At 44.3% G+C, this 10,879-nt stretch overlaps 1 protein-coding gene across 1 annotated transcript in view; it reads right to left on the bottom strand.

Moving 5' to 3' along the window:
* LOC106532069 (coagulation factor XI) overlaps nt 1-10,584 on the bottom strand; it is an 11,939-nt gene extending 1,355 nt beyond the window's left edge. The window contains exons 1-5 of the mRNA XM_014028056.1: nt 10,466-10,584; nt 10,235-10,391; nt 9,880-9,989; nt 9,602-9,764; nt 5,443-5,564 (exon numbers count right to left, since the gene is read on the bottom strand). Coding sequence (XP_013883510.1) covers nt 5,443-5,564; nt 9,602-9,764; nt 9,880-9,989; nt 10,235-10,391; nt 10,466-10,526 — 613 coding nt within the window. The 5' untranslated portion in view covers nt 10,527-10,584. The remainder of the gene's footprint in view (nt 1-5,442; nt 5,565-9,601; nt 9,765-9,879; nt 9,990-10,234; nt 10,392-10,465) is intronic.
* Nucleotides 10,585-10,879: the final 295 nt, after the last annotated feature.

Here is a 10,879-nt window from a genome sequence, read left to right as displayed (position 1 = left end):
GTGTGTGTGTGTGTGTGTGTGTGTGTGTGTGTGTGTGTGTGTGTGTGTGTGTGTTTATACTTGTTTTTACCACAGAATGAAGAACATGTGCACCATAGTTACAATCCAAGTGAGGTCGTTGATGTAAAGTGAGGACCTCTTCAATGTCCTCACTTTGTTTGCAGCTCTGCTGTGCTGTTAGGTTTATAGCTATGGTGTGAATTAAGTTCTATGTGATCGCTCTTGCGCACGCACAGGTTGAGAATCTTATACCAACATGGTCACGTGTGACCCCCAGTGACGCCAGTAGTCTATGTAGTCAGGTGACATGGTAGCTCAGCCCCTTTTCATCTTCTCGCATGCAGGTTGAACAGGTGGTAAGAATTTGTTATTGCTTGTTGTTGGTAGCCTCGAGACTACGGTCGGAGCTGCGAGGATTTTCTTGCCCTCCAGAGGCTGCACGAGCTACATTAATGCAACTTTGTTCTTCAATTGGTAAGTTGTTTCTCTTTTTAATCGACGGAGCCGACGGAGTCGATTTTTCTGTTGCTGGTGGTACGGCCTTAGCTAAACTCCAGCCAGCTTGTTGTTAGCCATATCGGCTTATATTTTGATTATCCAGCAGTTGTTTTTGGATTGCTTTCTTAATATTGCCACTGTTGGCTTGTCTGGCATTTTTAGCGTAGCCACTTCGGCTTGCTTTTCGATTACGTTATCCAGCCGTGTCGGCTTGTCAATATTGTTAATCACAGCCGTTTTCGGGCTTGCCTTTTGTCAACCTTGTGTAGCCGTGTTTGGCCTGTCTATATTTTATTTAATTGCAGCTGTTTTTGGGCTTGCTTTTTGTTAAATTGTGCAGCCGTGTTCAGCTTACCTGTATTTGTTCAATTGCAGCCATTTTCAGGCTTGCTTTTTGTTAAACTGCGCAGCCGTGTTTGGCTCGCCTATATTTTGTTTGGCCCTACTTTCTTTAATCCACATAGCAGCCGTTTCCATGCTTGCTTTTGGTTATATTTTACAGCCGCATTCGGCTCTACTTTATTTAATCCATTTAGCGGCCATTTCTGTGCTTGCTTTTGGTTATCTTTTACAGCCGCGTTCGGCTCTACTATTTATTAATCTCATTACAACCTCGAATTACAGGGAAAACCCCTAATGGCGTCTCTGCTCAATAGGGTTCCCTGGTCTGTTGGCTTACTGACTTCGACGTCAAGAGTGGCGTTCTCTGCTCGACCTGACGTGCGTATCCTTGTCAGCAATAAAATGCTAGATGTGCCATGCTGCAGAGCTTGTTTGGCCCCTCTTCAGTTAAAGGATGGACATGATCCCCCTTGTTGGGGCTAGATCATCTTAAGGAACCTTTAACCGAAGCAGCGTGTCCCAACTGCTGCATCCTGCCTCTGTCTTTGTGAACTGCTTGCTTTGCAGGTCTGGAGTCTACAGGGAAGACAGACCAGTCTGCAAAGAACGTGGCCCCAGAGACATTGGGACCCCGCGAAGAGACCAGGAACAGCTCCAGGGGGTCTGAAGGTCTGTCCCACCTTACCTCAGAGTTGGAGCAGAGAAGGTGCTGTTGGAGGCCCTCAGAGAGGGAGGTCACGGCGCCCCAGCGTAGAACCCTGAGCCAGAGCAAACTCTGGTGTCAGGGGCATCCGGCCTAGAAGAGGATGTTATATCGCTGGCAGCTTCGGGTACAGATTTCATGAGCAGCTTTACTCGGACTCATGTATGTCCCCTGCCAGCTCCCAGGCCTCCTCCTGCCCTCGGTCAGGGGAGAATGGTTCCATAATAGGTGCTTTAAAGACAGCACTTGCCTGTTTACAGCTGGATGTTCCACAAACCCAACCAGCTGCTTCCAATGCCTTTTTCTGACGCCCTACCACTAGGTCATCCTTCATGGGTCCTCCTTCTGCTAAAAATGTGGAGGAGATGCACGCCTGCTGAGCAGACACTAGGGCTTTTTCACGACCAACCTCAGACGGCAGGGCTCTGGCGGCCATGCAGGATGCACCGAGGTTCGGCTTGGCCCACATGCCTTCGGTTGAGCCTGCCATAGCGTCCCTCATCGTGGCCCCTGATGAGGTCTGTGAACCAACGCCAGGTATCCTCGTCCACAGTGTTGTGTCACAGACGATCTGCTCTGTGAAGCCTATGATTTAGGGGCTCGATTGGGATGACTCGGTAACTCAATGTCCCACTTGTTACTGAGTCTGTCGGCCTCCTTGGAAGGCATGGCGGTTGATGCACCCACTCAGGTGTTAGTAGACTCCTCCCTCCATGCCCTTGCCTTGTTTTCAAGAGAAATTGGTAAAGTGTTGTCCACTCTTGTCCAGGCACACTGCCAGATTTTGCTGGCATAGTCCCCCTTTATCTGAGGCCTGTAGGAAGACTCTGTTGAGCCTCCCTGTGGTTCCGGAGGAGCTGTTTTAGTTCAGCTGTACTTGCAGCCTTGGAGCGCTCAGCTCAGGCTACCTGTACAAGGCAGCAGCTGGCCAGTCTTCATCAAAGGCGTTTGCAGCACCCCTTGGGGTTGGCTGCTGCACCCTTCTCACATTCCTATGCAGCCCCACCCGACACATGGGTTGTGTCAACATTAACTCGGGGTTACACAATACAGTTCCGCCGCCCCTTCTTGTTCCTGGTCACATCAGAATGACAGTCATTCACGACCAGGTGAAAGCTCAGGTGCTAAACCTAGAAATAGACACCTTGCTGGCCAGAAGGTGCCATAGTGCCTGTCAACCCCCTGCTGGATCCAGGGGGCTTTTACTTAGTATTTTTTAGTCCCAGAAAAGACCGGAGGCCTTCAGCCTGTTTTGGACCTGAGAGGTCTAAATGTGTTTTTAAGATCATTCCATTCACATGTTGACCACTAAGGATGTGCTTCAGGCCGTTTCTCCAGGCGACTGGTTCACCTTGATCGACCTGAAGGACGCCTATTTCCATGTGGCAATTGCACCCCACCACTTGGGGCTCCATGTAAAGTGGCAGAAAAGCAATCTGGTTCCATCTCAGAAGGTCACTTTTCTCAATATTGGGGTGAACTCCCTCACATTGACCACTTGCCCATCACCGCAGTGTGTCAGCGAGATTTTGCAGATGCTGCCAGCCTTCCTGGCTGGACAGGCACCCCCCTGTATTGCCTACCTCCGCCTGTTAGGCAAGCTAACAGCAGCCGCCACAGTGGTCCCCTTGGGGCTGTTATATCTATGCCCCTGCAAATATGGATCAACAGCCTATGGCTAGATCCGACCAGGGCAGTACACCGATGCAGGAGGTTGCAGGTCCCCTCAGTGTTTTGCAGCATTAGCTCGGTGACAAGATGCTGCGTTTCTGACAAAAGGGGTTCTGCTGGTCTCTCTGCCGTCTCGGAGAGAGGTTGTTTACGCTGCTGCGTCCACCATGGGATGGGGTGCATCGTGGTAGCGACAGAGCGCCAGGGGGATGTGGTCCCCACAGCAGAGAATGTTGCACTCAACATCTTGGAACCAGAAGCTGTGCGGCTGGCGTTAACACACTTCCTACCAAACTTATGTGGGAGACATGTCCTGGTGCAGTCCGACAATATACATCGGTCGTTTTTACATCAATCATCTGGGGTGAAAAAGTCACAGACACTGCTGCGGCTGACCCAGAAGCTTCTGATCTGGGCAGCACCTCACCTTACCAGCCTCAGGGCAGTTCACATCCCAGCCAGTCCACTGGGCCAGGATGCACTGGCTCCCGGCTGGCTCAAGGTACTACTTTACACTTTCCCACCACTTCCTCTGGTGGAGCCGACACTTCTGTGAGTCCTTCAGGAGGGCCACCCAGTCCTCCTAGTGGCTTTCTTCTGGCCCAGGAGGACCTGGTTTCCGCTGCTGCACAGGCCCTGTTGCAGCTCACTGATGCCTCTTCCCCCACAGGAAGGACCTCCCATCACAGCTGGGGGGTCAGATCCTACACCCCAATCCCTGTCACCTTCCTCTATGGGTTTGGCACTTCAGGGCCCGGCGTCGCCTTCTTAGATTACGACAAGGAGGTTAGACATACAATAATGAATGCCAGGGCCCCTTCCACACAACGGTTGTACACCCACAAGTGGAGGGTTTTAGCAGGTGGTGCAAAGACAGACACAAGGACGCTGTGCACCGTCCTGTTTCTGTTATTCTTTCTTTTCCTTGTGAGTTACTTCCTGAGGCAGGTCTCCCTCCACCCTGAAGGTGTATGTCGTTGCCATCTCTTGCTGGCATACCTGGTGGGTGGAGACACTATAGGCCGTAGCAAGGATGTGTCCTTGTTTCTGAGAGGTGCCAGACACCTGCGCCCTCCTACACGTCCTGTTGTGCCTGTGTGGGACCTCTCCTTAGTGCTCCAGGCCCTGCGATCAGCTCCATACAAGCCTTTTGACAGAGGTAAGTCTGGAGTACTTGTCTAAAAAGCTGCCTTTCTTTTAGCCATGGCTTTGGCCAAACGCGTGAGTGAGCTGCACACATTTTTTTCTGTTCACGATTCTTGTTGCCGATGGAACCCCTCTGGCTCGGGCGTTATCCTCTGGCCCAATGCAGCGTTCCTCCCTAAGGTGGCCTCCTCTTCGAGCCACCTTCAGCCTCTCCAGCTTCGAGGCAGGCAGTGCTGCTGAACCTCTTTGCACTGTTCAAGCACTGGGAGAATACATCGGACAGCTTCTCTGCGATAGTCTGAGAGCCTCTTTCTCTGCTACGCGGGGCCTCGCAAAGTACAGGCCTTTCAAGCAGCACATTGCGCACTGGATTGTGGACATAGTGGAATGAGCATATACCCTGCAAGGCCATCAACCACCAGCAGGTGTACGGTGCCATTCTACAAAGGCTATGAGTGTGGTCACACTAGAGGCCATATGTTCAGCAGCTTCTTGGACGTCCCCGAATACATTTGCTAGGTTTTATGGAATAAACCTGGATGCCTTCCACCCATTGGAGGGAATCCTGTCGCAGCATTTTAAGCACTGCCTCCATGTGACTGATACTCACATCACATGGCTATCATTGACACCTAATTAACACTTATTGTTAACAGCGGGTGGAGTGATACTGGCAATAGCCGCACTGTAGGAGGGGGACAACTGAAAACGGAGGCCTCCACCTCTGTTTAATGATGGACGGTCTACCTTTGGAGACAACTGGTGCATTTGGGGACAAAAGTTGAGTCCTCATTTGGTTTAAATGCCATTGGTGGGTTGTGGGTTTGGTTTAGGACAAAGGTTTGAATTGAGTTTAGGTTAGTTTTAGGGTCAGGTAGGTACCTGTGAGGTTAGCCTTAGGGTTTGTGGTCAGGGTTAGGCTGTGGAAATGTAATGGAAGTCAATGGAATGTCCCCAAATGGATAGCTGTGCAAACGTGTGTGTGTGTGTGTGTGTGTGTGTGTGTGTGTGTGTGTGTGTGTGTGTGTGTGTGTGTGTGTGTGTGTGTGTGTGTGTGTGTGTGTGTGTGTGTGTGTGTGTACCTATATAAAACAGCTCAGGGATTATTTCTGCTCTTTGGGAAAACCCAGATACAAGTCCAGCTCTTTTTTCTATGTCAGGGATCACCGGTAAACTCCAGCTGAACTTCAGATGACACTTGAACCTGGAAGAGAAGAAATTACACAATATTAACCCACTACACTCCTTCCTGCACCACAACTAACATGCTCAACAACCTGGATTCACTTCTTCAATAGGGTTATCATTCATATCTAAACATAAACAAATAAATGATGCTGTAATATCCATGGTACACTACTAGATGGCAGAATCTTCCAGGTTTATGACAAAGTACGCTCAAATTTGTTACGAATTCACTCAAAACTTTAATAACTAAAATAAAATAAATGTTTGTTATATCAGGACACATAAAAAATAAATATAGAAACAGGGTTTTTTTCTGTGACCCAAATTGAGTGGGCATATGGTCTTTCTGAAAAACACAACTGAATTATTTCCAAAGATTCAGGAACTTGCAAATGGACAGGAATTGCAAATGTGGACAGGGCCTAAAAACATCAATCATGATATCAATTTGATGCCCTAAATAAAAAATACATTATAGATTGAATAGTTTTAGAAATAAAGTTTGAAGCATGTTGGGTCAAGTGACAGTAATACTCTAACCATCCATAAGAGAGAGCCAGTGTGCTGTCCTTTTAGTTGTTTAACTAAAGTTAAGCATTGAATAATGACACAGTTAAAACTCTGTTTTCATTCAGTCAGTGTTTGACTTGAGTTGTTGTTTTTTCCATCCCACCACATTTAAACACCAGTCAGCACGTTGGCTTCCTCTAGTGGAGAGTTGAGGTCAGGTTGAAGTTTTACTCGTTGTTTCATTTTGAAGTTAAGAAATCTGGAACTTGGTAAAACCCACACATGTATCACTGATTCTAGAGATTCCCACACCTCAGTGTGCAAACATCTTACCCGAATTGGCTTTTATTTGAATTAATCTTTTAGCTCAGTTCTGGGGTTTTTTTTCACAAGGTCTTTTTTGTTTTGTCTATTTGAGTCAGGTCACCCCTTACAAAACAGTAGTATGCAAGTGTCCTTTAAGTGTACTAATTATACGCTTAAAAATAATCAGTTTACTTTTTATGTTCTTATTGTACTTAACACATGCACTATGCACATAAAGTTTATGTTACGTGTACTTAGCTTGTACAAAAATAAATACTAAAAGTCTAAATATATTTAGCCTATACTTACTGTATATTTAGTGCATTACAAGTACATTTTCACACAGACTGGGTATTAGAATACTGCGAGATATTTTCTATCCTATTCTGTTTTTAAATTCTATCTAGTGTTTTTTTTTTTTTTTTTTTTTTTTTTTTTTTTTTTTTTTTTTTGGAACAGGTCAGCTTCAGTAAAAATAATTTAAGTGTGAATGATGGTCTAGGGCCAGTGGAACAGTTTGGTACAGTATTTATAAAGCACATTAGAAACACCACAGTTGCCACAAAGTGCTCTGTAAAATCAACATAAAGAACAGGAAACAACGATTAAGAACACTAAATCCAATAAAAAAAACAAAAAAATGAAAATTTAAAAACAAGTCTCAGGCTGTGCCAAAAGCCAGGGAGTAGAAATGTGTTTTCAGATAACGTTTAAAAGTGGACAGTGGACGGGCTTGTCTCACAGAAAGTGGAAGTTGTTCCATAGTCTAGTAGCAGCAACACAAACAGCTCTGTCATCTCTTAGCTTACGTTTGGACCTCGGCACGTCCAGGAGCAGCTGATCAGCTGACCTAAGGCACTGAGCGGGAGAGTGAACCAGCTCAGACTAACAGGGAGGGGCAAGACCATTCAGACTCTTAAAAACAAATAAAATTATCTTAAAATGAATTCAAAAATGAACAGGTGGAGAGAGGCTAGAGTGGGGGTGATGTGCTCCCTCTTACAAACTCCAGTTAGCAGGCGAGCTGCAGCGTTTTAAACCAAATGAAGGTGTCTGAGGGATAAATAACTAATAAATAAATACAGAGAAGCCACACAAAGTTGTGTCTCATTGTTTGGGTACTCATTCTTTTGCTGATATTTTCAAGTAACCTAACTACTAGTAGTCTGCGATAATCTCCATAATTTTGCAGAACACAAAACTTTTCATGAGTTTTCTCATGCTTTTTTGTGAGTTTTCAAGCTAAATTATTAAGAACATTAAATTTTACAAATTTTGTACCAACAACATTAAAACAAATTCAGTTCCATATTAACATTAAAGTTGCAAGCAGCAGTGGGCGACCCTTGTAGCTTCAGCCATGTGGCGACTTCAGGAGAACTGGTTCTACCCCAATTTTGCATTTCCAGGATGCACAATTTTCCAAAAATACTAAAATACGGGGCTACGATGATTTTGCCACGCTGCCTCAACCACACCTTCCAGCAAAATCACTGAAAACAGCCAAAAACCATCAAAAACCATGTGAAACGGGCCTAAGAGGGCTCAGAACCACCTGAAACCACTCGAAACGGGCCTAGGAGGGCTGAAAACCACCTAAACCCACTCAAAATCACCAAAGACCATGAAAAACCATGTGAAATGGGCCTACGCTGCAAAAAAGTCCATCTTACCAAGTTTTAAAAACGTATATCCAGCCAAAAAGTCTTTTTATCTTGTTTTGACACTGATTTACTAAACAAGAACTGATTGTGTAAGAATAATAATCTTGTTTTCAGAATATGTGAGATTATTTGTCTTGTTAACCTGAAAATTTGACTCTAAGTCAAAATATCTGCCAGAGTAAGAATATTTTACTTGGTAAGATTCTTGAAATAAGAAAAAAAATTAGTCAAATCAAGTATTTTAAGAAGTGAGTTTTCGAGTATGGCAAAGCCTCCGAATGGGCCGCCGAAGTCGTAGAAGAATAATAATAAGAAACTACATTTTCAACAGGCCTTCAGCAGCAATGCCCGCTGGGCTCGGGCCTAATTAACAGTACAGTGAGAGACGGAGGTGCCGTGCCAATGCTCTGCCCAGAGAGCAGCATTTCCACTCTGTAACATTACGGTGTGGTGTGTAACTGACTGTTTTGGCATTTATGTGTTTTTGTTTGGTTCTCACAACATTATGATGCCACACAAACCGAATGCAGTATTTGCATTTTTTCAAGATTTGCGGGTGATTTAACCCCCGCAAAAATTGGGGCTTCATGGGGTAAAATAGTTTACATGCACTACAGGAGATGTAGTTGATGGTCAATGCTGGCGATAAAGCATCATACTGTAAGAAAATATACGTATTCAAAGACTGAAGTCAATATGAAAACCACCACTGTTAAATAACCTGATTTTTAGAAGGAATAAAACCAAACAAAACCAGAATTCTGGAGTGGTGGTTTATTGTCACTGGAGCTGACAGGAAACCATACACTGACCACAAACCAGGAAGTTGATCCATTTATACAGGGTCTTCAATGCCTGCGTTCGCCCCCTACTGACCTACGGCTGAATCACAGGCATTCAGACAAAATCCTCAACACCTTCTTCAATGCCTGCGTTCGCCCCCTACTGACCTACGGCTGAATCACAGGCATTCATTCAAAATTCTCACCTACTGTTCTCACAACGGTTAAATATGTGTTGTTATATTATTCGGACATGTAACTAATCTATCAATCAAAGCATAATAGATTAAACATTGTCAACATTATAAAAAGAAAAACCTAACAATATAGTGTTGTGCTTTTAACATCAGTACTAACCTGTAATAACTTTAAATTTCTTCAATACATTTATTTTAAGACATTAATCTTTGATGCTCTTGCGGGCCACATAAAAATGCTGTGGCGGGCAACATTTGGCCTGTAGGCCTTGAGTTTACACATGTGCTTACACAAGTACACTTTCATAAACTAGTCAGTTATTAGTAAACTGCTAGTGTACTTATGTCTGATTACTTGATAAATAAAAGAACATCTGGGGACATATACTTGATTATACTTTAATACACTCGTGTGTACACTTTAATATACACAAGTACTGAAGGTATGCTTCTTTTAAGGGATGGCAAAGTCTGTTCAGTTGTCATTCATTCCCTTTACCTTTCACAACATCCTCATAAACTGCTCATCATAAACTTTTCTCTCAGCTGATGCTGTGACCTCCTCCAGCCACATGACGGCTTTGGGTAATTTACCTGAAATTTGTTCCTGAAAAATCCCCTTTTAAAAAGGTGAAGAACTGGCAGCCAGGGTCCTGGGTGCAGGCTCTCTGACACTCCTCATAGTCGGGTGTAAACAGGGCTCTGTAGTCGGCCCCTGGGAAGTCCACGTTCTCAAAAGTCTCCGAAAAACACGGTTCTGACACACAGGAGACAAAAATACAGCAAAGTAAACTAACACAAGCAACTAAACAAGTAATTTATGTGTTTAAATAAACAGCTGAGTCATAGTTTTGAGAAAACAGTGATCCTACGTAAGTCTTGACTGCAGGCTTTGAGAGAGAATCCAGAAGTGGCGCCCTGAAGAGGAGTTTGTGAGGCTGGCTCTCCAGATGGAGTGGATTTCAGGTAGCAGCGAAAAAAGCTGAAAGAAGAGAAAAGCATTTTCTGTGTTTTATTTTTCCCATTTTAATTATCATTTACTGCACTGAAATAAAATTAAAAGCATCTGAATTAAGAATAACACTAAAATGGGAAAATAAAATGTAACAAACGAATGAACAAATTGTGCAAAAATACTTTTAATAAATACAGTTTGGTAAAAATCACTTCCAAAAATTTTTAAGCAAAATACTTTCTGCTCAGAATATAGTGAAATGTTGGTCTCACGTGTTGTCTCTGGTCCAGTCGGGCCGTATGAAGGTGAAGAAGAGGCACGAGGGGTGCTGGGTGCACAGCTTCTGACAGTGCTCAGCAGAAGGAGAGAACAGAAACGTCAGATCTGATCCAGGAAAATCCATGTTCTCCAGAAACCCTGGTCTGCATTCTGAAGAGAAAAAAAAATAAAGACGTTTAAAAAAAAATATTCAGTTATTAAAACTCTGCAGTTTAGTGAAATACCTTGACTGAAGGAAGAGCTGCTCAACGACAGCAGAAACGCCACAACAAAGAAAGCGACCATCTTCAGCTGCTGTCGACCCACACAGACCAGAAGACTGAGGACGGCTTTGGCCAAAGAACTGCTTCTACAAATATATGTTGGGTAAAGGGCGGTTAGGCAACATTTTAGGCCCCTTTGCTAAATTTGATTGTGTCAATTTTCAAACAGTCCAACATTTCACAACACAGTTTTTCATCAGAGCCCAGGTGGACAAAAAACAAAGCCTCTCGTCACACCTTCACTGTTGTTTCTCACTGATAAACTCTGGAGGGAAGCTCTAAGAATATACAGTGGTTTGCAAAAGTATTCATACCCCTTGAACTTTTCCATATTTTGTCACATTACAACCACAAACATAAATATATTTCACTGGA

This window comes from Austrofundulus limnaeus, unplaced genomic scaffold, assembly GCF_001266775.1.
Source record: "Austrofundulus limnaeus strain Quisiro unplaced genomic scaffold, Austrofundulus_limnaeus-1.0 Scaffold715, whole genome shotgun sequence".
NCBI classification, from domain to species: domain Eukaryota; kingdom Metazoa; phylum Chordata; class Actinopteri; order Cyprinodontiformes; family Rivulidae; genus Austrofundulus; species Austrofundulus limnaeus.
Note: the sequence above shows the minus strand (reverse complement) of the source record. Positions and strands in the feature narration are given on the sequence as shown.